This window comes from Quercus lobata, chromosome 12 (assembly GCF_001633185.2).
Source record: "Quercus lobata isolate SW786 chromosome 12, ValleyOak3.0 Primary Assembly, whole genome shotgun sequence".
Classification (NCBI taxonomy): domain Eukaryota; kingdom Viridiplantae; phylum Streptophyta; class Magnoliopsida; order Fagales; family Fagaceae; genus Quercus; species Quercus lobata.
Genome location: NC_044915.1, coordinates 32,144,077 through 32,168,699, shown reverse-complemented (window position 1 = coordinate 32,168,699; position 24,623 = coordinate 32,144,077). Strand labels below are relative to the sequence as shown.

Below are 24,623 nucleotides of genomic sequence, written 5' to 3'. Positions count from 1 at the left end.
CTTTACCAGGACAAACTAGTAAAATGCCTAAGGTTGGAAGTGATCTTAGAAACCAATCACGTTGCAGTAAAAAATCTCAATTATATATATGAAGAAGAATTTTGATAGCAAGTCAATTTAGTTTATATAATTTTTAACTTGGAGTCAATTTGGTTTTCATCGTCAACTCACTAACGGAAATTTTATTGAAAGTTGAAAATAATAAGTACCAAATTGACTACTACTAAAACGTAAGAATTAAATTGACAGTGATTTCAAATGTAGGGACCAAAAATGGTATTTTTGCCAATTTTGATAGCAGTAAATTTGGTTTATGTTATTTTTAACTTGAAGTCGATTTGGTTTCTGTCATCATCAACCCACTAACCGAAATTTAACTGAAAGTTGAAAATGATAAGGACCAAATTGACTACGTGTGTATGGTTTGGATGACGACAAGGCTGTTAATTTCCGGTAGGCAAGTCCAAGCACTTTATCAAAAGGTGGGGTTTTTGAAAGTGATTTGTGTTAGCAATGCATTGATGTCCATGTACGGGAAGTGTGGTGGAATATATGATGCTAGACATGTTTTTTGATGATATGGTTCATCGAGTTTCTGTTTCTTGGAATTCTGTGATTGCTGGGTATTCTGAGAATGGATTTAGTAGTCAGGGTCTTGAAGTGTTTTCTCAAATGAGTGATCTTTCACTACAGCCAAATGAATATACTTTGGCTAGCATTCTTGAAGTTGTTTCTAACTCGAATTCTGTAATTCAGGCAATGAAAATTCATTTGCATATGATTAAATGTGGCTTTATGTTCAATGATTCTATGGTGTCTTGCTTGATAAAAACATATGGGAAATGCCATGGGATAGATGAAGCAAAAGAGATACTGCCTTTAAATTTGTTCTACACCTCAAGAAGCTTGTACCTTGAAGTGGACAGTACAATCTTCCGTATTGTCATCAAAGCTTGTGGTGCATTGACAAATTTGGTACAGGGAAGAGTAGTTCACTCACTGTGTCTTAAATCTGGATTTGATCAGGATACATTTGTGGAAAGTAGTGCTATTGACATCTACTGTAAGTGCGGAAGCATTGGTGATGCACAGAAGGCTTTTAGGATTACATCTAGAGACAATTTGGCTTCTTGGAATGCCATGATAATGGGATATGCTCAACACGGTTGTTTTCATGAAGTTTCTGAGGTTTTTGAGAAAATGTGTAAATCTTGAATAGAATCAGATGAGATAACTTTTCTTGGATTTCTTACTTCATGTTGTCATGCAGGGCTAGTGAGAGAAGCAAATGATTACTTAAACTCTATGTTTGAATTTCATGGAGTCATCCCACATTTAGAACACTATGCCTGTATGGTTGACCTGCTCAGTCGAGTTGAACTCCTAGAAGATGCAAAGAGGACAATTGATCAAATGCCTATTCACCCTGATGCTCATATATGGCAAATTCTTCTATCAGCCTGCAACATCCATGGAAATGTCATTTTGGGGAATGTTGTTGCCAGAAAACTTCTTGAGCTGCAACCTGAAAATGAATCTAGTTGGATTCAAATTGGAGGATCAGTACATTACTTTTTTGCTGGCGACATGACACATCCTGAGAGTAAAGAAATATATATGGAGCTAATAAAGTTGTATGATCAGATGTTAGTGTCTCCAAAATTGGATCAAAACGATGCTTTCCTGATGAAAATATGAATTAGAAGCAAAGAAATGTTTTCTAATTTATTTTGCAGCAATTAACTGTACAGGGTGTGTGTTTCCAGAGCTCATCAAGTGTCGTTACCTATTGTCTAAAATCAGTTGGCATATGAAATCCATTCAACATATGTATTACAAATGACTTGAGAAAAATTTATCTGACTAGTGGTCAGAGGCGCAAGTCTAAAAAGGCCATAAATTATGGCTTTGTAGCTATTTGTTCCAAGTTAACTAACACGACTCTGAGAGAGAATTCTCCATAAACTGCCATTAGCCAAAATTATGACTGCACAGGTGTGCATTGCTCACTAAAAGCTCTGTCGTTAATCTACAGTGGCAGTATTTCTAGTCACAACTGAAAGCAATGATTGGATTCTACTTTCCATCACAGATACTGTTAACAAGTGTGGCCTTCTTTTGACTAAAATCTACAACATTAGAAAGAAAAAAAGTGAGATATTACATGTAAATCAGCATTTATGGTGCTTTTTTGGCTGCTCAAAGTGAGTTTTGACATCGGAATGTGGTCATAACAAAGTTTTAGAAGTTTGCTGCTACACAGTCCCCCGTGGAGAGTGTCTGCTTCTATCCTTGACTTCATCTGATCTCTTTTAAGCTGTGGCATTCTGCTCCTGATATTTTTGCCAAGGATAGATGAATCTTCTATCATAAAAGGAAAAATGCTTGACTGATGAGTTGGGAGTCCAGGTGAAGGTAAGCCAGTATATAGTGTTAGAATAATGGTTAATTGATTAAAATTCGAGAATCTCCTATCAGATTGAGCTTTTGGGATAAGTAGTAGTTTATCATATAACTCTATTGGATTCACTATCTTTTGAGATTGTTTATGGTTCTTGCGGTAGAAAGTGGCCAGTGGGTGAATGACGATGTGGCAGAAGATACATAATAATTAGATTTAGGGCTTCATATGCTTAGGATATTAGTTTTGTTTCATGTTGACAGTCTCATATTTTATGACATAAAGATATATCATGGAGGCTACTTTACACATAGCGACCTCTTGTCCCAGTGAGAACAAGCTGGGCTCGTGACATCTTTCTACAACATGTAACTTATACATTTTCAAATGACTTAGTAATAGGGGCGAAGCCAGGAATTTTTGTTTGGGGGGGCCAAGTTGCGGTACTAATATATTTATCAAGATAACCGCCACATACACACACACACACATATATATATATATACACACACACATGTTTTTTTTTTTATTATATATACACACATATATATACACACATTTTAATTTATTTGATAAGTTATATATATATACACACACCCAACAAAAAAAAAAAAAAAGAGTTTAGTATTTTCAATTAACAAATATAAGAGCACATTTTACAATAAAAAATAGAATTGCGAAAAATAGAGTTATATCTTCATAACTATTAGAGCAATTATTTTTTTTAAGAGCATCATTAGACTAATTCAAATATTTGGGGGGGGGTCAACTCTTATTTTTATAGACTAAAATTTGAAAACATTAAAATAATTATATATATATTTTAAAAAAATAATTAAAATTTTGGGGGCCATGGCCCCCCCACCCATTAACACAGCTTCGCCCTTGCTTAGTAATGAATGTTTATAGGCATTGGAATTGGTTGTTATTTTAATGATAGGCAGCATTCATCTATTTAAAATCAGTTCAAATTTTCAAGAAGCAGGATGTAATATCTTGACTTGAGTAAGCTGGAGGTGATATCAAGGGAACTGACACCTAATTTCTTGAGGACACTTCATGTCATATGGTGTTTCTACACAGGGTTTCCCATAAATTTGATCTCATGTTGTTTCAGGTCTACGCATTTTGGTTTGTGGTTGTCTTTAATCATATCATTGTGCTTTCTATTGTCCCCTTTTTGATTGATAAATACTTTAGAGTTGTTTACATAATCTTTGCCAGTCATGAAATTATGCATCTCCATTTCAATGCTAATATTACCATGAATAATGTAACCTTCAACTTCATGGGAAAAGTAAAATCTATCAGAATGGAAACACTCCATTTGCAAAAGAAAATGGGATAAAGAAAGTAGTAGAAGAAAAATAAGTAACTATATTAATAAGATAATGATCACTGATCATACGATGTCTAACATGGATCAGTGCTTTCAATTGTTTCAATTCTTCCTCATATAAGTTTTCCTGCAGGAGTGTTGGTGATCTCAAGAGGCTCTAGAGAACATAGAGACTACTGAGTGGAAAGCATTTGCTGATATTCTTGATTTTATCTGCCCCCTTTTTGGAAGAGGCCTTCTACCCCTAAGATTTTTGTTGATTATTGTAGTTGGAACATTGCTGATCTTGTTACACATATTGTAATGCAAGGCAATTTCACCCTCTTCCTTTAGGCTGTTGCTCATATTTTATTTATTCTATGGATCTTATTCTTGTTTCGTATTCTAATTTTAATATGCGTATCCCTACAATTTCATGTCCTAACTTTTAAAAAAATTACCTTCTTGTTATATCCTACCCATACTTGTGTTTGTGTTTCCTAGTCCTTCGTTTAGAACAATATGCCAACATGTTTGACTTGCTTGGACAAGTTGGAAACCTAGAAGATGCAAAGAGGACAATCAAACAAACGCTCATTCACCTTGATGCTCATATATGGCAGATTTTTCTATCAGCCTGCAACATCCATGAAAATGTTGTTCTAGGGAATGTTGCTGCCAGAAAACTTGTTGAGCTACAGCCCGAAAATTAATCTGCTTATCTTCTTCTATTAATCTATATGCTTCTGCTATTGCAGCCTATAACAAGAGCATCTTAGCCCAATATCTGATTTTGGGGATAATTAGATACTTCTTTAAATAAAGCCAATTCTCAAAAAAAAAAAAAAAAAAAAGGTTAATAAGTAATATAAGATGGAAATAACCAAAAAAATGGAGTACTAATAGATAAGATTCCCAACCTATTTATTAAATTCAATTACAATGTACAAACATTTTAAAAATGTTCTTGCTTAATTTTTAAACCGTGGAACTTAGTTCCTAGGCTCATCATCATAGATTACCTCCTCAGCTTCAGTGGATGCGTGGGACTGCAAGGGGAGAGTCTCCATAGATTCAGCATAGTGTACATCCGGGGAAGATTGCATACCAACCATTTCAACATTTGCTAAGCGAGAGTAGAGGTGGCGAGTGGAGGCCATGACTATGGACACCTTTGTCCATAAGTGGTTCCTAGTCGGCAGGGGTTCGGTATAGTCTTCAACACCATCTCCTTGGGGTATGTTTAAAATAGAGTGAGATGGATGGGGATGAGAGGAAAGGAGAGGAGAAGGTTGGACAGAATAATCGTCCAAGTCCTCATTTAAAGGTGTGTTTCGAGCAGAGGAAGAAGCCAACAACATTTCATCTTTCATCTCTCCTCCTTCCATTGAAACATTAGGGGCTAATTCTGCTTCCTTTGATAAATCTCTTATGTCGGCATACTTGGAGTTAGATATTGAAGCGTACACATAAAAGCAAAGGAACACAGAGCTTAGTATTGCTAAAGTCAGAAAATACCTATCCAGATGACTGTCGTTTATGGTGGCCTTGAACCAGCTTCTTACTAGTTGAACACAAGGTATGCTGAAGAAATTTCCGAAACTTAATATACATCCAGTCAACAATGGCCCAGAATTCCACATCGATTCAGTGACATGCTTAATGAAAAATTCTTGGAGCCCTTCTTCAACAAGTCCCTCCGTTAGTCCCAGCAAAATAAATTGTGGAAGTAACCAGAGGATACTCATGGAGATGGTGTCAGTCTCAGATGGCTTGTTAGGATAAAGTCTCTTAATTTCTTTCAATCTGTGGACCTCCACCTGCCAAGCTGCAATGCAACACAATATAGAACAAATCATCCCAACACCAATTCTCACCAGTGTGACTTTGGGATTTCTTGCTTTCTCTGACCAAAACAGATGCGGGATTATGAAGCGTAGAAAGGAATTGAGTTTGAAGAAAGCAGCTAGAGGAACCCTGACATTTTTTTTAGTAAACGTATTTTTCAAGTTGCTACTTTGTTCAATAAAGAAAGTATTTCCGGTAGCCTGGACCAAACTATAGGCTAAAAAGGTTGTCCACAAAGGTATCAATGTCAAAAAGCACTTTACTTGGGTCACTTGTTCAACTGAGCAAAGATTCTCCTCTTCCTGCGGACTGCTTGAGGTTTTTTCTACAGTCACAGCAGCTTTGTCTAACCACCTGCATCAGCATAATTACCCCATGAATTCCCCACATCATATGTATGGATTCTATGGAACACCACATCAGTTTAAAAAAACATAATTTTAGTTAAAATTGTAAAATGTGTTTTGAAAACACATACGTACGAAGTGTGTGTAACACCGAGAGAAGGAGACCAACCTGAACCAAAAAACTTTTGGCAACAATAGTATTTGACTATTTTTCTCTTCGTACAACTTTAGATTTGGTTCAGATTTCCAAGATAATTGAGTTGGTGTACCAGGGTAGGGGAGATAACGTTTGGATATAGCTGCCTTGAAGACTTTGAAAATAACATGGGAGTTCCTTTTGTGTCTTTTGGGACAGTAAAATTTGAAGCCACAGAAGAACAATAAAAGAGATGCTCCCATCACCACGCCGGAAGCTAAGAGGGTTCTATCCCATTTTACATTTGAAAGGTAAAAGACAGCAATGGCAGATCCAGAAATCGAAGCAATACACCACCAAACATTTGTATGACCCTCTATGTGGGCTTCACTTTCGTTGGAATTTTCATTTTCTCCCTCAATCAACTGTTTAGAAAGAAATTCTCTTAGGATTGAATCTAGGCCATATTTACCTAGTGCTACAGCCAACGCTGCAACATAAATAGGTCCATATTGGATACGGATACTTCGAGAATTGACTGAATGCCATAACAGCATCAATCCCTGCAACAAGAAAGACAAATTGATATTTAGATTTTTATGAAAATTCTTAAATTATAGTTAATATATTTCGACACATAAAAAATGTCTATCATCATGGTGCTCCACATTTAAGGTCTGATAGAACAACCTTAGTCACTACATTTTCCTCTCTCTCCTAAGATGTATAGGACATGTAATACAACTCTCATATGAGATGGATACCTTGTTTGTGAGGTTCACCCTTATGTGAGAAAGGAGCCTTAGAGCATTCATATCAGTGAATGTATAAATAGAAAAAGTGCCCAATTTTACAAATTTAACTCCAAAATTCTTTCACATCAATTAAGCTAAAGTTGTGCAAAATTACAAAGTTGCTACAGCTAGTAACCGTGTAAATATACAAGGTTACTTTAGCTTTCTATTCCAATTTTTTAATATTTTTTTCTAACCTCTCCACTCTCATCAAATTCTCTCTCTCCCTCTTGTTTGCTCTCACAGATCCTGCTACAACCCAACACCATCTATATCCAAACACAAATCCCATCCACCCACCACTACCAAAACTTGTTACAACAATGGAAAATCAACCCAAAATACAACCAAAAATCAAACTTGATCTACCTTAAATAACCCAAAATCAAAATCAAACCCAAACCCAGTGGACAAAGAGAGCTTACGGTTGAGGGGGGAGAGAAGATAATTAAACCTTTGATGTTAAACAAGAGAGAGGGAGAGAGAGATTTAAGATGACAGATAGCATTAAAAAGAATGAATATGAGTATTTAAATAAAATGGAAGGTAGAATAAATAATCTAATGTGAGTGTTTTGTAAACATGGTTGTATAAAATAGAAAAAATAAATTTTTATGCTTAAATAAACAGAAAAATTTAGACAAATTGATGCGAATACTCTTACATATGCCCTCTCATCCTTATTTTAAAGGTATAATTCAAATACGTGTTACCATTCTATATATTGAGAAAGTCTATAGACATAAAAAATTTCACACCTAACTGATGTGGCAGCTTATTAATAGTAGGTAAGAAAGTGATGTCATATGTGGGTCCTAAAAAAAACTAATAAAAATTTATCAACTCAATTGTTGTGGAAAAATGTTGTAAACTTTTGTGTTTGTAGCATTGTCCAAGGGTGCTGCAAGAGCTTGTAACACAAAAATTGAAAGTCCTTATAGTGACCATTAACCTTGTTTGGCTATAATGGTGTGCCATTTTGCTGTAGTACTATGCATTATGGTTACATGCTCTTCAAACCATATCCCCTGGAAACTACAAATATGTAATGCCTACTAACATAATTAGAAAGAAATACATAAGAAACCATAATTGAGTTTTGAAGAATTTGAGTCCATTAACCAACGGTGACCCACAACAAGGTCAAGACCATGGTTTTAAAAATTGGAATGGTTAATAAATCAGGAAAGGGTCCAATTCCTAGATTTTCCCAGCTCTTGACCGGTTTTGACTGATTATTCTAGTTTTTACCAGACCGGTTCAATCGATTAGGAGTGCTTCCATATTCCTAGCAACCGGATCTAGATTTAGGACACAACCGGCTAGGAGCGCTTCCATATTCCAGGCAAATACACAAACTCATTTTGACCAATGGTAACCCACGCTAACTCATAGAAATCACTCATACCACACAATGACCCAAATTGCAACCTCCATACACAGTCACCACCATTAATCGAGACCTACAGCTCCATCAACACCAGTTTGGGAGTTTCTTTATCAAGAAGTTGAGAGAACACGGTTGAAGGAAAAACATAGGTCGCATAGCTTTTGCAATAGTTAAATTGAAGGATTTGAATTTTTTTTAATTAAACGACATGTTGCTTAGTCACTATGGCAAGTCGTGTTGTTACGTTTATGTAGGCCGTTTGGTGACGTTGTTCTAGTAACGTTGTTTGTATTTTTTGAAAATACGTGTAAGTAAAAAAGTGTGTGGCAATATGTGTAATGTTGTTTGAAAATTGAAAAGTGTTGCTTAAACTACCATACCAAACGGCCCCATATGTTGTGAGTTTGTTTTGTGTTGTGCTATAAGGCTGCAAGTCGTAGTTTTATTTTGTCCCATCACGTGTTTTGCTTGTGCCTCACTAATACGTGTCTCATGTGTATTGGCCAAGGTGGTGAATGGAGTCGGTTAAGTTTGTTGCTACTATGCAACAACTAATGAACAATGTTATTTAGTAGTTAAGATTAGTTTAGTTTCTCTGATTTTGGCTAATATAATAGATGCATTGTAATCTAGGTTAATCAATGAGAGAAATTAACAAATTCTCATCAATTCTCTTTCATTTCATATGGTATCAGATCACTATTGTTCAATTTCGTTTCAAATTTTCAATGGCATTTACTTTTTTTTTTTTCATCTACATCTTACTACTGATCATCATGTGTTCTGCTTGTGCCTTACTAATACGTGTCTCACATGTATTGGCCAAGGTGGTGAATGGAGTTTGTTAAGTTTGTTGCTACTATGCAACAACTAATGAACAATGTTATTTAGCAGTTAAGATTAGTTTAGTTTCTCTAATTTTGGCTAATATAACAGATGCATTATAATCTAGTTTAATCAATGGGAAACATTAACAAATTCTTGTCAATTCTCTCTCTCTCATTTCATATGGTGTCAGATCACTATTGATTAGTTTCGTTTCAAATTTTCAATGGCACTTACTTTTTTTTTCATCTACTTCTTACTGATCATCATTTACAATCAAGAAATATGATCACTCTTATCCATTCTACATGGTTTAGGTCAATGCAAATGGCATTGATAGACAAGAAAAATATTGGATTTAATTTTAGATGGTTCAATGTCACAATCACGTACTGATCTAGCGCCTTTGTTCAATACATGGACAAGGTGTCAATGTATGGTCCTATCATGGATCTTGAATTCATTGTCTAAGCAAGAAGGAGCAAAGAATTTTTACTTGAGGACCAACTTGTGATATTATTATTAAGTCTTGTTTTTGTGTTAGGCTTAATGCTGTGCCAATTTGCATGTGATTCAATTCAACACATTGTATATTATTGGTATTTTCTTTTTTGTAACCGGGTAGAAGGTTTAGAACTTAAAGTGCTGTTGTTGAGAAGAGAATTTCACTTGAGTGAAATTATGTGTTGCACCCACAAGATGGACACATGTTTGTTGATTTGAAATTCTACAGGGACCATTCCACTCGTTGTTCCAACCTTTACCCATCATATATATACATCATTTCCCACAAAATAAACCCTAGAATTCCCATCTAGCATTAAGAGAAAACCTACCCATTTGTGAGAGCCAAATGCTTACCCATTCACTCTTCTCTTTTCCTTTTAACATAGTCAATTCTATGAGAAGAGATCATTTCCATCACAATCTACACTATTCCTAAGTGTTGAAAGTTGATTGGATTGCCAGGAATCATTAGAGCACACCCATATTCATCCAAGAAGACTTGGAATATGAAATTGGAGCTCAATTATAGATTCTACAACTAGATGAAGAAAGGACTTAGAATAGTTGGTTGCTAATTGGAGCTTAGAGGGCTTAAGTATTAGAATAGCACTAAGCTTGGAGGGTTTTGTGTGCATCTTTTATTGCAACTATTCTTTCTAGTGGATCGTTTCAGAGTCAATGCCACGGAGAGGTTTTTTTGATCAATTTTTGAGTTTTTCTCTTTAATAACACATTTGGTGATATCATGTAGTATTGTGCTCTTTATTTTGCTGCTATTGAGCTACTTTTATTGATTATCCATGCTTGCTATTGTTGTATAGTTAATTGGCTAATCATGTAAACAATTTGGCTAAAAATTGGTAGATTAGTTTAAAATTGGAATTACCCGTAATTACAACTTGTGGTCTAAATCATTACCATAATTAAAGTTTGGTAATCTTAATAGCTATTAGATCATTGTACACATGATTGGTGGATTTATTTCCTAAGTGTGATCGATAACCCTTGTTGAGGACTAAAATTTCACAAAAAAACCCATTCCATGAAAAGTAAAGAAAGACCATGAGTCTTAACAAAAGAAGTCCTAATTCATGAAGTTAAGAAGGATCATGAAGGCCTAAAGTCCTGAAAAGAAGGAAAAAATAAAGAAATAATAATAATAATAATAATAATAATAATAATAAAAAGAAAAAAGCAGAGAATCTTGGTCAGGCCAGAGGACATGCAGCAAGGATCTCGGTCAAAGGATATGCAACAAGAAGAGCATCAAGGCCTTAGGACCTTGAAGTGTCCTTTTGAAGCCTTGAGAAGAGAACCTCGGCTAACACATGGAAAAACCAAGATGTATGCAAAAAACCATTAAAAATCCAGCAAAAAACCAGGTATTATCTTTGTAACCCATGGTCCAAGCTCGTGGGATCCCGCGTAGATAGTAAGGGAGAAATGGTTTGGTTGGTAAAGGACTAATTTCTGGTGAAAGGAGAATCCCGAAGGTTTCCCTTGGTTCATATATTTGCTTGGAATGCATGAACCAATGGAAAAATCAGATCCCTCATGTGCATGACACCTCCCCACAATTTTCTCTCAATTGTCATTTTCAACTAAAGCTGTCATCAAGTACATTGAGCAGCCTACCCACTCCTTAGACTTTCCAAAAAGGAATTTTTTATTTATAGCTAAAGCCAAATGCCCCTTTTGAGTTATAATTGCCTAAATAAGCTAAACCTCTGTTCAATGCACATTTTCAAGTTCCAGAAGACATGGTTTTACCCAGCAGACCAGGGACGTCCTCGCCTGGGGTACCAAACCATGTCCACTATAAAAGGAACACTAAGGCATAGCAAAAAGAGGATTCAAATGAAGGAAAAAGGGGAGAGTTTAGAGGTTCAAAAGATATATTCTTAGAGTTTTAAGAGCCAAGCAAGGGAAGGGAAAGAAAAAAAAGGGACAAAACAAGAGAGAGCCAAGGAGTGGGAATTCGTCCCATATCCTTGAGATTATTCAAAATATCACTTAGCCTCCAAAGAAACATATGCCAAAACATGCACACATCATATATCATTCTCTCCCACAAAATCCTCCTCACCTAACTATCTTGGAAGGCAATGCCCAAGTAAAGCCACTTGGACTTGAGTTCCAAATCTCACAAGTCTTGTGCAAAAGCATTAAGTCTGTGAGAATTGGGGCCAGGATCCTTGTGGCTGACTCATTCTCATGAAATTCATCTACATATATGTATATGTATTAAAATGTATATCTTAATCTAAGAAACTAATAATTATTTGAAGATATGTGTATTAGTAATGTGTTCTTATGCAGGGCCTATAGAGGTAAAGGGAAATGACAAAACTCTATTGCATAATAAGCATGGAGAAAGATCGTATAGTTCAGAGAATCAGCATTTTGGGATTACAGGCCTAGTACATCCGGGGTACCATGATAGTACGTCCGGGGTACCAAGTGAATGAACTTTTTTAAATGTTTAGACAATAAAAGATAAGCCTTAAATATTCTATTTCAATTTCTTTCTCATTGTGAATATTATTAATAATTATTTTACTTGTTTCGTAAGAATAAAAGGTCATTTTATGACATTAAAACACTTATAATGGTATTTTATTGCCTAGGAGGAATTGCTTTTTTGCCTTGAGGAGTTTTATGTGACTTGCGCACAACTTGGTTTGTAATTAGCTCCATTTAGCTGCGGTGAACCAAGCCCAGTCCACCAAATAACAAGTAAAGGGCCCAAGATCCTTGTTTCTACTTGGGCCTGGGTACTGTCCAAAAAAAGGACCCACACAACCCTCAACTTGCCATGGATAAAGCTTTGTGTGCTTCTTTGCATGTATTGTGATGCTATTGAATCTATGTATGATTATTCTCATGCTTGTAATGATGTTTTATATGATTCTATGGATAATTTTAAAAATGGTTGGTAACAAGCTCTTCAAGAAAAAGTCTAAGAAATTCAAAGAGATATTGAGCAATTTTGTTTGTTAAAACTTTAATTATAATACTTGATGAATCCAACAAGTTGGTTGAAAAATATTTTAAAAAAAAAATGCTTAAAATTCCTTGGAAATATTAAAAGTGATTGAATGTATTTAGACGGATTTGGATGCTAAACTTGATGTAACTAACAAGTCGGTTGATGAACTTAAGTGTGAAAATGACTCTTAAGGTACATGTCAAGTGTTTGAAAGAAGACATAGCTTAATCAAATGCTGAATTGGAAAAAGGTTCTTATGCCAAACTTGATGTTATGCCTGATTTTGTGCCAAGTGTGTCCTCTAACTCCGAAGGCAAATTGGTATACATTTCTCCTCATAAGAGGAATCCTAAAGTGGAGATAAATGCTAATTTAGCTAGATTTGATAATGGCTAAAGGCTTATGGTGGAAGCTCATAAGTTGAAGCCCGTGTTTAGGTCTCATCCTAGGAAAATGGTTGGATCAAATTTTGTTCCCACTTACCACCATTGTGGTTTTATTGGTCATATTAGATCACATTGTTCTTTGTTGAGACAAACAAAATCATGTTGCTAGATTGATTCCTAGAGGAAGCCCAAGGAAACATGCTAAATGTGGAGTTTCTAGAATTGTTGATATTCCTTCTATCGCATACCAAGGTCAACTTGTGAAGAAAATTTAGTCAATCTTAAGTTCTTTGAACCTTGGTAAGCTTGATACCAAATCTTTGTCTTTGTGTAGACAATTCCCCACTCCTCATGTTTCTTCACCCCTAAGTTGAAGATTAAAGCTATTTGGGTGAAGAAAGACGCTCTAACTTGAGAGGTTTCTACTCCATCTTGATCTAATTAATCTGATCTCTGTAGGACATATTTTGCATATTAGATTTTTTATTCACATGCAATATACATCCCTTTTTTTGGGAGTTATTTATCTTGTTTGTTGTTATATGATCAATGCTTTTCATTTGTTTTTTTGTGAGTTTTTAAAAATCTAAAAACACAACAATTAAAAAAAAATGAAAAATCTAAAAATTTAACCTAAATATGGTTGATCACATATTACTTGTGTTTAGCCTAGTACCTTTGTACTAATGGCATAGTGCATTGTCAAGCTAGTTATGATTATCTAGTTATGATTTGTGAGTAGAGTTCAATGTTCTAAGGATGTGTGTGGAAATACTTAGGGTCTGTTTGGATACCGCTTGTTGCTGAAAACTGAAAATACTGTAACAAAATAATTTTTAAATGTGTGAATAGTGTTGTGGGACTCAGTTTTAAATTTTTTTTTTTTTTTTGCTGAAAAAAGTACTTGTGGGTCTTGTGAACAGTGCACAAGACCCACTGTTTTTCAGCCAAACACAAGAACGCATGGAAAACGTGCATTCCAAACGCGTACTTAATCATAATTTTCATACTTTATTTACTACAAGCTTAGATTGTCTTCTACACATGCTTAAGCGGATTTATATGCTTATATTTCACATCTAAAATTATGTATTATTACAAACACCTTATTCTGCAACTTAGATTTAATCTCATATGAAGGGTAAAAGGGTGATTTCATACCTAGAGATATCATATTAATTCTATCCATTTGATCTTCAATTGTCCCTTATCAAAATGATGCTAATGTCTTAATGATCAAAACAACTGGTCACTAACCTCAATTGGATCTATGGATTGAAAGTTATCATTAAATCAGATTTCAATGACTTAGATGCATCTTCATAAATTGAGTCTAATCATACTTGATAAATGAACAAATAATTTTATTGGTACCATGAAAACTGGCACATGTCAAGCATTTGAAAATCTGTTGGGAAAAACTTTGTTTGACTTTCACCCAACCCTTGGTCAACTAAAATGGTTAGAATAGCGAAGAATTCACTCTGTTGTTGCTCTAGCCTATACCCATCCTTTATAAACGTCATTTCCCACAAATTAAACCCTAATTCTCATTTGAAAGTTAAGAGAAACCAATAAATTGTGAGAGCCAAACACTTACCATTTTTCTCTACTTTTTCCCTCTCACCATAGCCAAATTCTTGAGAGGAAATTTAATTCTTCACACCCATCATCACTAGAGTGTTACCAGAGTGTTGTGAGTGTTGTTGGCAGCCTTGGGAATCATTGGAACTACCACAAAATCAGCCATAGAGATTTGAAGATGCAATTGGAGCTCAATTGCATATCCGATTGCTAGAGTAGAGAAATGAGTCGAGGAATTGTCAGCAAAAGCTTAGAGTTCTTGAGTACAAGATTACAATATATCTTGGAGGGTTGTGTCGTGTAATTTGTATTGCAACAATCTATTCTAGTGATCTTTTAAGTGTTGGTGCCACAGAGAGGTTTTTCCAATTGGCTCTCGTGTTTTCTCTTTGATAACACATTTAGTGTTATCTTGTGGTATTGTGTCTTTAATTTTATGTGGGTTGCTCTTTATTAGGAACAGACCTAGGATTTCGAGTTAAGGAGGGCCGGAGTATAAGTAAAAAAAAAAAAAAAAATCTTGAAATTTCAAATAAGTATCTATTTAGTATTAACAAACAATCAACAAAGAAAAATACAAAAAAAATTTGTTTCATAATACATTATAATGCAAGTAATCATCTACTAATAAAGACAAACAAAAAACTACATTGTTTCTTAATATATTAGGGCATTTGTATTAGCTCATGCAAAAATTTCTATTTATTTTAGTATAATAACCTGCTTTTATTTATATATATACTCACTGTTATTTATTTCTACATTTCATCATATACTACTTCCTTATCAATTTTTTATTATTATCTCAAATCATCTCTCTCTTCCTCAACCAAAAGCCACTGTCCTCAATCTAAATAATTTCTAAAACATTCATTTGCATAGGAACAATAATTGGGTAAATTTTCCCAATCAACCCAAAATACACCCACATTAGTTTATCTATCATTGTACAAAAATACATTTGTATTATCGTAATTGTGTAAATTTGCAGAAATACAATTGTGTTACAGTAATTGTGTAAATTTACTTAGTTACTATAGCACAAATGTATTTTTGCACAATGATTCATAGACTGATGTGGGTGTATTTTGGGGTTAATTGGAAAATTTTGGAGCCTTATGCTATTTTACAACTAATGCAAATGCTATTATAATAAAATCAATGTAAAATTGTAGGGGAGGAGGCCTAAAATTTTTGAAAGTGGAGGCCCAAATATAAAATGGTCAAACACACACACACACACTCTTTTTTTTAAAAAAAATTTCTTAAGAACTAGGTAGTGGGGGTTGAACCCTAGTTCCGTCCTGCTCTTTATATATGCTCTACATGTTTATCCATGCTTATTTTGATGTTCATGCACCCTATAATTGACTAATCACTTAAATTTGGTTTGAATTGTTATTCATTATATATATATATATATATATATATATATATATAAAAGGTTACCTTAAAAGTGATTAAGCTGTAAATTAAAATTTGGGGTCTTAATCAATACCTAGGTGGGGTTAGGTATTTCTCAAAACCATTATGCATTTTCGTTCCAAATTATTTTTTTAATTGTTTTTACCAGCCAAAGGCTATTTATTACACAAGAAAAGAATGTGGAATTACCATAGTGTAGGACAAAGCGCAGATGACAATCGTTGTGAAACATTTTAAATAGGAATCTGCAATATACGCAACAATAACTGCTGACACGGTTGATATGCCGTTCTGAAGATTTACGATTGTTGCAGCTGTTTGCAAATTGATGGAATTCTTCTTCTTCCCGATGAAACCGAGGCAATCAATTAACATCTCCACCACTGCCAAGTTGATCATGCTACGGCTCACAATCAATCCTGAAGTTCATTGAAGAAAATAATATATATATTTTTTATTTTTACAAAAAAAGAAAGAAAGAAAAGAATACGAATCTATTCTCTGTCAACTCCAACATTAATGAAACTTTTACTTTATTTTCGGAAATTATTACCAAAGATGAATGGCACAGCCTTTGAGAAGAAGATATAATCGTGATACCATTTCCCGACTTTGCCGTAGATCCTTGAGAACCACTCACCACACATTACCATTATGGGTGGGAATCAGAGATTCAGAGTACCTTAGGAACGAATGATGGTTCTTAAAAAAGCAAACACGTTTGGTTAGTGAAACTAAACATAAGTGAATAGGATAGCCTTTAATGCTAAAAAAAACTTAATTGCTCTTTTTAGCACTACCATGTACAAAAAGTATGCAAAATAACGATGGTATAGGTAAAAATTTTACCAACTCATCTACAGTGCACCGCCATAAAGCTCTGCAGTGTAGCTTAATGCTAAAAGCAAATAATATTTCTTTATTTCTTGTTTCTATTTTTTTTTTTTTCCTCCGCCGTTTTTTTTTTTTTTTTTTTTTTTTTTTCCGCATAACAAAGGATTTTATTGGATAAACATAACAGAGTTTGATAAACAGTACAAGACTACATTACAAGACGCAAATAACATAACAAGACATACACGAGACATACAACACAAGACATGCACGAGTCATCCGCCATTTCACTCATTCTCTCTTTCTCAAAAACAAAACTCTCACCTCTCTCTCAATCTCTCGCCCATCATCCTCCTCATCAAACTCTCACTTCCAATTCATCCATCATCCTCACCGTTTCGGTCGGCATGAAGCTTGGTTTTTCTTTTTCTTTTTTTCTTTTTCCTTCTTTCTTTCAGTGATGGAAAAGAGAGAGCGAACTGAGGGAGAGAAAGTGATAGAACTTTCACAAAATGAAGACTAAAGACTCACCTGTTTCTACTCTCTGAGAGTGCTGTTGCGTAAACTTGTAAACTGAAGGAAAGAAAAAGAAGAATGGTGCAAACTGGGAAGAAGGAAACAAATAACTGAAGAAGAAGAATGAAAAAGGAGAGAAGAAGTATATATTATATTATTATAGAGGAGATTTTTTTAAGGTCTTGTGGTGCAGATTATATTTTAAAAGTGGAAGAGATAAGACATGAGAGCGATGGTTGGCAGGTGAATTAAGAGGAAAATGAAAGAAAAGAAAAAGAAAATTTTTTTTAAATTTTTTGTTGAGTTAATATTTTATATAATAAACTAGTTAAAGGCTCGTGTAAATGTAAATAAATTAAAAGATACAAAACTATATTAATAATTAGTTAGTCACATTATAAAATACATTAATGCTATAATATATAATTAATATATACATTTGAGTCACTTTTTATGAGCACAGTATGTAATATATAAATTTTACATATTCAAACATCAAATTATGATATACAATTAAAATAAATATTAGATTTGTTTTAAATTACTTGAAACTTTTGCTAATAGAATCTTAGATGAAGTAGAATTTTAAATTTCTTATAGTTTAGAAAATAGATTGTTATTCATAGTATGTATTGGTAAAAGAGTTTGATCTGCGTTAATTATCTGTTGTCATTATATTAATAATTAATGACAGTATGCATTGAGTAGTATAACCTATTACCTAAACACTTTAATTTTGGAAGGAAAAAAAATTGAAAAGGAATGGGCATTTTGAGGAGATAAAACATGGCATTTGAGGCTTATGAGCATTATTTTGACTTTTCTAATGCATAATGTAAACAAAGAAAGAATAAGTGTTAACCTCATGTGTGGAGTAAAGTTGCTTGAGATGATTATATATGAGATCTTCACATGTTTTGTAACCAAATTGACAAACAAACTCTTCATAAGAGTGTCAATACAATGTAAAATAAATACAAAACTAAAACTCTTAACTCAGAAGAAAAAAAAAAAAAAACCGAAATTTGTAAAACTTAAACTTTTTCAAGTGCGTGGATTGAAAATTTTAAAAGTAGATAAATTAACACTTAAATTAAAATTGATGACAAAAAAAGTGTATTGACAATATAAAAATTGTAGGTAATTCATATAGTGATGAAGAGGAAAAAAAAAAGTTGATGTCAACAAATAAACTTTTGTATCTATCCAAAAATTAATATAGCAATAGTTTAAAAGCTGTAAACTTACTCTAGATTTAGTTGAAATTGAATTTTAGTGGAAATAGAATTTTATACTATTAAAATTTTAGCTAATAGAGTTTAATCTCAAGAAAACTATCTTCATAAGAGAGTCATTAAAAAGTAAAATGAATACTAAACTTAAACTCAAAATCTCTTAATTTGTGGAGGTGTGAAGCTAAAATCTAAATCTTTAAAACATCATGTTGTTGCTCAATTATTCTCCTTTTTATTAATGAAAATTTTATAATAAATTTGATAATTCGATCTTAAATAATAAATAGATAAAGTGTAAATATTTATAGTGGTTTATAGAATGGATTTCATGGATTTAAAATTGCATTTATGAATCATAAGCAAAACCTTAAAAAAAAAAAAAAAAAAAAAAGAACACAAAAACAAAGAAGAGAAATACATACTTGTAATAGTTTGGATGGTAGGTAGGGCTGTCCAGCCAGATCCGGAACCCGACCCACTTGCCCCAAATGTCTGATCAGGCCCAAGAACCGGCCGACTCGACGCCGGTGACGGATCGGCGGCGGGTCTCTACTCCTTGAACTCGAAAACGGCGGGTCGGTTGGCGGGTTTGAGGCTGAGAAACCAATATTTAACTGACCCGACAGTATTTGACCAGAAAATCACACATTTTCTGTCTGATCTGTTGAGATCCGGCCTGAACTCGAAGGAAAATCGCCCATTTACTGCTCGATCTGTTGCGATTCGGCTTGATCTCTTCAAGATATGCCAAGATCTCATCGAGATTCGGCCAGATCTCGTCGAGATCGGCCTGATCTCTTCAAGATCCGTCGAGATCCGGTGACTTTTGGCAAAATCCAGCAGATTTTCGCACAACTCGAAACCGATCGAGGACCGATCTGAACCCAACGAAAATTCGACCACCCGAACCAACTCCGTTCACCGGTCGACGGCGGGTCTAAGCATGGAAAACCTGAAGTGATCGGGTCGGTTTCGGGTTGGGCACAAACCCGACCCAGACCAACCCGTGGACAACCTTAATGGTAGGTTTGATAAAGACTTCTACTATGGATTTCACAAAAATCAAATTGCCCAAGTAATAAGAAAAAAAGAAAAAAAACAAAGGAGAGTTAGATTTCTAAACAACATAGAAATTGTAAGAGAATGAAAATTATTGGTAATGGGGGAGAGAAAAAAAGAAGAAGAAGAAGAAGTAGTGCCTAAGAATATATAAGAATACACCAAAAAACAAAAACATATATATATATATATAGAGAGAGAGAGAGAGAGAGAGAGAGAGAGAGAGAGAATTCTCAATTATGAGGAAGTTAGATTTCAAATCATTCTAGAAATTATAAGAGAAGAAAAATTAACTTAGGATGTATGAGAAATATAACTTTATCCAAAAAAGTGATAAAGTCATAGAAGAAAAGTTGATAAGAACAAGGAAGGTGATTTATTTACAATTTTTTTTTAGTTAAAAAGAATTGATGCTATTTGAATTATTAAAAAAAAAAGTTATATGAATAGTATGAAAGGAAAAAAAATGTTGATATGAACGTAACATAAAAAATGAAAAAAAAAAAATAAGGAAAACGTGATTGATGGTTGTAAGGAAATAGGATAGAGTAAGATTATGATTTATTTACAAAGAAGGAAATAGGATAAAGTCATAGAAGAAACATGATTTATTTATCAATTGATGTAGAAATTAAAACACACAAAGACGAATAAGTTGTTATCAACATAAATTTATCCAAATAGGTGATAAGCCAATGGAAGAAAAGTTGATAAGAATTAATAAGATGTTACAATAACTATCTAAAAAAAAAAAAAAGTTAGGTGTGTGAAGGGGAAGATTTTGCTATTAAATACGTGGCTTTTTTTTTTTTTTTTTAATTTTTATGGGTATTATGTTGTTTTTTTTTTTTTACACGAAATAATATAATTTAAAAAAAAAAAAAAAAAGCAATAGATGAAGATTGTTGCTGTTTTTTTGTTTTTTGTTTTTACGTGTACTATGTTTTTTTTTTTTTTTTTTTTTCACATAGTAATATAATTTAAAAAAAAAAAAGATTAGATGAAGAGTTTTAATTGTAATAAATTATAATATAAAAGGATTAGATGAAAAGTTTGGATTGTAATCAAATTAAGATTTTTATCAATTTAAAAATTAAAAGTTGATAAGAACAAAAAAGGTGATTTATTTACATTTTTTTTAGTTAAAAAGAATTGATGCTATTTCAATTTTTTTTTTTTTTTTAAAGTTACATCAATAGTATGAAAGGAAAAAAATGTTGATATGAACGTAACATAAAAAAAAATATAAATAAATAAAGAAAAAAGGAAAACGTGATTGATGGTTGTAAGGAAATAGGATAGAGTAAGTTTATGATTTATTTACAAAGAAGGAAATAGGATATGTAGAGGTAAGGACCCAAAATTGTATATTGGGCCTTAGGCTTTGTCCAAGGATGTAGATTGGTCCGAGGACAAATGAACAATAGTGAGGGTGTTAAGTTCAAATTTCTATAAGTAACATGCAAGTGGAAAGGTTAGGAAAGTGGGTCCGAGGAGAAGTGTCTCCTCGGATAAACGAAGCACAAATCAAATATATATTCTATCACTCATAGGGACCTTCTAGGAAATTCCTTTGAGAAGGACGTGCATCGTGAATGTACTGGAAGAATGGAAACTAAGAAATATCTAAGGAAAAGCTGCTGTCACCGCATTGAATGCTCTGCAACTAACTTTCTAGCCGCATTTATGTGGAGAAGACCCCTGAACAGTGCTGTCTTGGCTACCACAACTCACAGAATGCCAAAGAGGGTGTCTGATGGGACAAACACTCAAGTAGCAGCTCAAATGACTAATAAGCGTAGGATCTAGATCGTTCAAAAGGGACTATATAATGTCAGAGATCCTTCATGGATGGGAGATTGGGAAATGATAGAAGAAAGCTCTGTAGCAATCTAAATTGTATTTATAACTGTTTCCAATCAATATATACCAGAACTTACCTCTTCGAACCGAGCCGAGGGTGAATTTATCTAGGTCAATCCCTTTGGTTTTTGTTTGATTATCTTTCAAATCAATTTTATCCGTTGTCCAAATTCATTAGTGCCTAGTTTTCTAACCCATTCTCTATAAATTTATTGTGCTGGACTCATTGGACCTATATCCCTTTACATACTGGGTTTGGGCTTCAAAACGTGACTCTACAATTGGTATCGTCTGTGGGAAGAACTTGTGTAATGTTGAGTGCAATGGTCATTTATGGTAGGATCAGGTACCCATCAACAAGAATCCATGGGTTCCCAACAACAAGATGATTTTCTTAACCTTGAACGTAGGCGAGATCGAGAAGGTAGCGTGCACACCACACACACTAGTAGAAGTCACTCTCGAGTCGGAAGTCACGTCTCTCAAGAGCAGAACAACAGAGCCATGCAAAGGGAGATTGACCATCTAAAGAATGAGTTACGCCATGCACGATGAAGACGAACTCCCTTCCAATTTGACTCCTCTTCTGATGGTGAGAATGATGGTAGTTATCGACGTAGATCAAGGACTCCTCCCAGTGAGTCTTTCTCATATGAAGAGGAACATCACCGTGAACGTAGACATAAGAGCCCGACTCGCAGAGGCCTGGGAAATGACGCTATGAGCAAAGCGTTGAACCAGATTTCCAAGATTGAAGGGGCAATACTTCCTCGGCAGTTCCATCAGCCAACATTCACCATCTACAATGGTCGAACGGACCCTGTGGAGCATGTGAGCCATTTCAATCAAAGAATGGTTGTCCATTCCAAAGACGAAGCCTTGATGTGCAAGGTGTTCCCATCCAATCTGAGACCCGTGGCGATGAGATGGTTCGACGGCTTAAGGGCAAATTCCATAGATTCCTTCAAGGAGCTCACCTGGGCATTTGGCTCTCGTTTTATTACGTGTACCAGGGTCCCTCAGCCTATAGATTCCCTATTGTCCTTATCCATGCGAGAAGGGGAGACTATGAAGACATATTCGGACAGATATTAGGAAATGTTCAATGAGATAGATGGTGACTTTGATGATGTGGCCATCAGCACTTTCAAGGTCGACCTCTCAACCGAGCACGGTTTAAGGAAGTCTTTAACTAGCAAGCCTGTCACCAGTGTGCGCCAACTCATGGACCAGATTGATAAGTACAAGAAGGTTGAGGAAAACCAGCAACAGGGGAAAGGAAAAACTAAGGTTATCCCTCAGGAGAGGAGGGATTTCAAGTCGGACCGATACAACAACAATCGACCTCGGAGGGACTTTACTAGGCAGTCAGGGTTTGCCAATGCCCAGGCGGTTAACGCAGTGTTCCGGGAATCGGTGCATCAGGTTCTGGAGAAGATTAAGAATGAGCCATTCTTCAAATGGCCAAATAAGATGGTAGGAAACCCCCTGAGGCGCAATCAGAGCCTTTATTGCCAATATCACCAGGACCAGGGACATACTACAGAAGACTATAGGAATTTGTGAGACCATTTGGACCATTTGGTCCAAAAGGGAAAGCTGAAGCAGCTTTTGCATCATTCCAGTTGCCAGGGGAGCCAGACAGGTTCGGATTCTCGGAGAGATGCTTCTTCAAGACCTCCTTTAGGCATGATAAATGTCATCTTTGTAGTTTCAGGGAGGACCGGCTCTTGTCCCTCAAGAATAATGTTTGTCGCTCGGCTATCTCCCGAGGACTCAAATTCCAAGCCAAAAAGGGCTAAAATGAGTATGCAACTGGTGTTAAGCTTTTCATATGAAGATAAGGTTGGAACCATACAGCCCCATGATGATGCTTTAGTGATCACGCTAAGGATTAGAGGGTATGATGTGAAGAGAGTGATAGTGGACCAAGGCAGTGGTGCTGAAATCATGTACCCCGACTTGTGCAAGGGGCTGAACTTGAGACCCGAGGACTTAACAGCCTATGATTCCCCTTTGGTGAGTTTTGATGGGAAGGTTGTCATTACGAGAGGCCAGATTAGATTGCCGGTGCAGGCTAGTTTAGAAGTGGTGGAGGAGGACTTCATCGTGGTGGACGCATATTCTCCCTACACGGCCATTGTGGCCAGGCCCTAGCTTCATGCCCTGGGAGCCATCTCTTCTACTCTGCACCAGAAGGTGAAATACCTGGCGGGAGGCCAGATTGAAGAGATTGTTGAAAGCCAATCCCTGGCTAGGCAATGACTAGTGGCCGCTATCCTACATCAGCCCAAAGCTGAATACTTGGCCTCTGCTGAAAGGGGCTTATAGCAATTAAAGGCTCTAAAGTTGCCTACCAATAGATTAGCCGAGGAGGCGAAGTGTGAAGACTAAGAGACAGTTGTTGTTGGTAGTGATCCAGAGAAGTTCTTTCAGATTAGAGCTTAGCTACCTCCTCAAGAGAAGGAAGAGCTAATAGAGTTTCTGAAGAGAAATGTTGATGTGTTCGCATGGAACACTTACGAAGCCCCATGGGTAGATTCGAGCTTTATCTGCCATTATTTAAATGTTAATCCATCTGTCACCCCAAAGAGGCAACCACTTCAGTGCTCATCCAGAGATCATTTTGATGTTATCATAGACGAGGTGACGAAGCTTAAGCAAGCGGGGGCTATCAAGGAGGTTTTCTACCCTGAATGGCTGGCCAACACCATGGTAGTAAAAAAGAAAAGTGGGAAATGGCAGGTGTGTGTAGACTTTACGAACTTGAACAAAGTCTATCCAAAAGACCCCTTCCCCTTGCCTCGAATAGACCAATTGGTAGATGCGACAGTAGGCCATCCTTAGATGAGTTTCTTAGATGCTTTCCAAGGATACCACTAGATTCCACTGGCCCTGAACAATCAAGAAAAGACAGTTTTTGTCACCCCTACTAGAAACTACCACTACAAGGTGATGCCATTTAGTCTAAAGAACGCGGGATCTACTTATCAAAAGATAATGACTAGGATGTTCGAGCCACAATTGGGCAAGAATATCGAAGTCTACATAGATGACATGGTGGTGAAAAGTAAGGTTGTGTCCGAGCATGTGGGAGACCTCGAGAGCATTTTTGAAATTCTTAGGAAACACAAATTGCGCCTTAATGCTTCTAAATGCTCTTTTG

General features: G+C 35.2%; 3 protein-coding genes across 6 annotated transcripts; 2 read left to right on the top strand and 1 right to left on the bottom strand.

Moving 5' to 3' along the window:
- The first annotated feature begins 564 nt into the window (after positions 1-564).
- LOC115970546 (pentatricopeptide repeat-containing protein At5g04780, mitochondrial-like) lies at positions 565-1,698 on the top strand. The gene is made up of 2 exons (XM_031090165.1): positions 565-1,204; positions 1,271-1,698. The coding sequence occupies exons 1-2, from the start codon at positions 565-567 to the stop codon at positions 1,696-1,698; spliced, it is 1,068 nt and encodes a 355-aa protein (XP_030946025.1).
- A 2,901-nt stretch (positions 1,699-4,599) lies between these two features.
- On the bottom strand, positions 4,600-19,624 carry LOC115972457 (protein NRT1/ PTR FAMILY 5.4-like). Of its 4 annotated transcripts, none has more exons than XM_031092752.1 (5): positions 18,958-19,624; positions 16,504-16,652; positions 16,140-16,369; positions 6,084-6,613; positions 4,600-5,921 (listed from the first exon to the last, which is right to left on the bottom strand). In XM_031092752.1, the coding sequence occupies exons 2-5, from the start codon at positions 16,601-16,603 to the stop codon at positions 4,712-4,714; spliced, it is 2,070 nt and encodes a 689-aa protein (XP_030948612.1). In that variant the 5' UTR covers positions 16,604-16,652; positions 18,958-19,624; the 3' UTR covers positions 4,600-4,711. The 4 variants fall into 4 exon arrangements, with proteins under 4 accessions (XP_030948612.1, XP_030948609.1, XP_030948610.1 ...); XM_031092749.1 differs by lacking the exon at positions 18,958-19,624 and adding an exon at positions 16,800-17,420; XM_031092750.1 differs by lacking the exon at positions 18,958-19,624 and adding an exon at positions 17,109-17,420.
- Positions 19,625-22,555: 2,931 nt separating this feature from the next.
- On the top strand, positions 22,556-23,614 carry LOC115970545. Its single transcript, XM_031090164.1, has 2 exons — positions 22,556-22,882; positions 23,051-23,614. The coding sequence occupies exons 1-2, from the start codon at positions 22,556-22,558 to the stop codon at positions 23,612-23,614; spliced, it is 891 nt and encodes a 296-aa protein (XP_030946024.1).
- Positions 23,615-24,623: the final 1,009 nt, after the last annotated feature.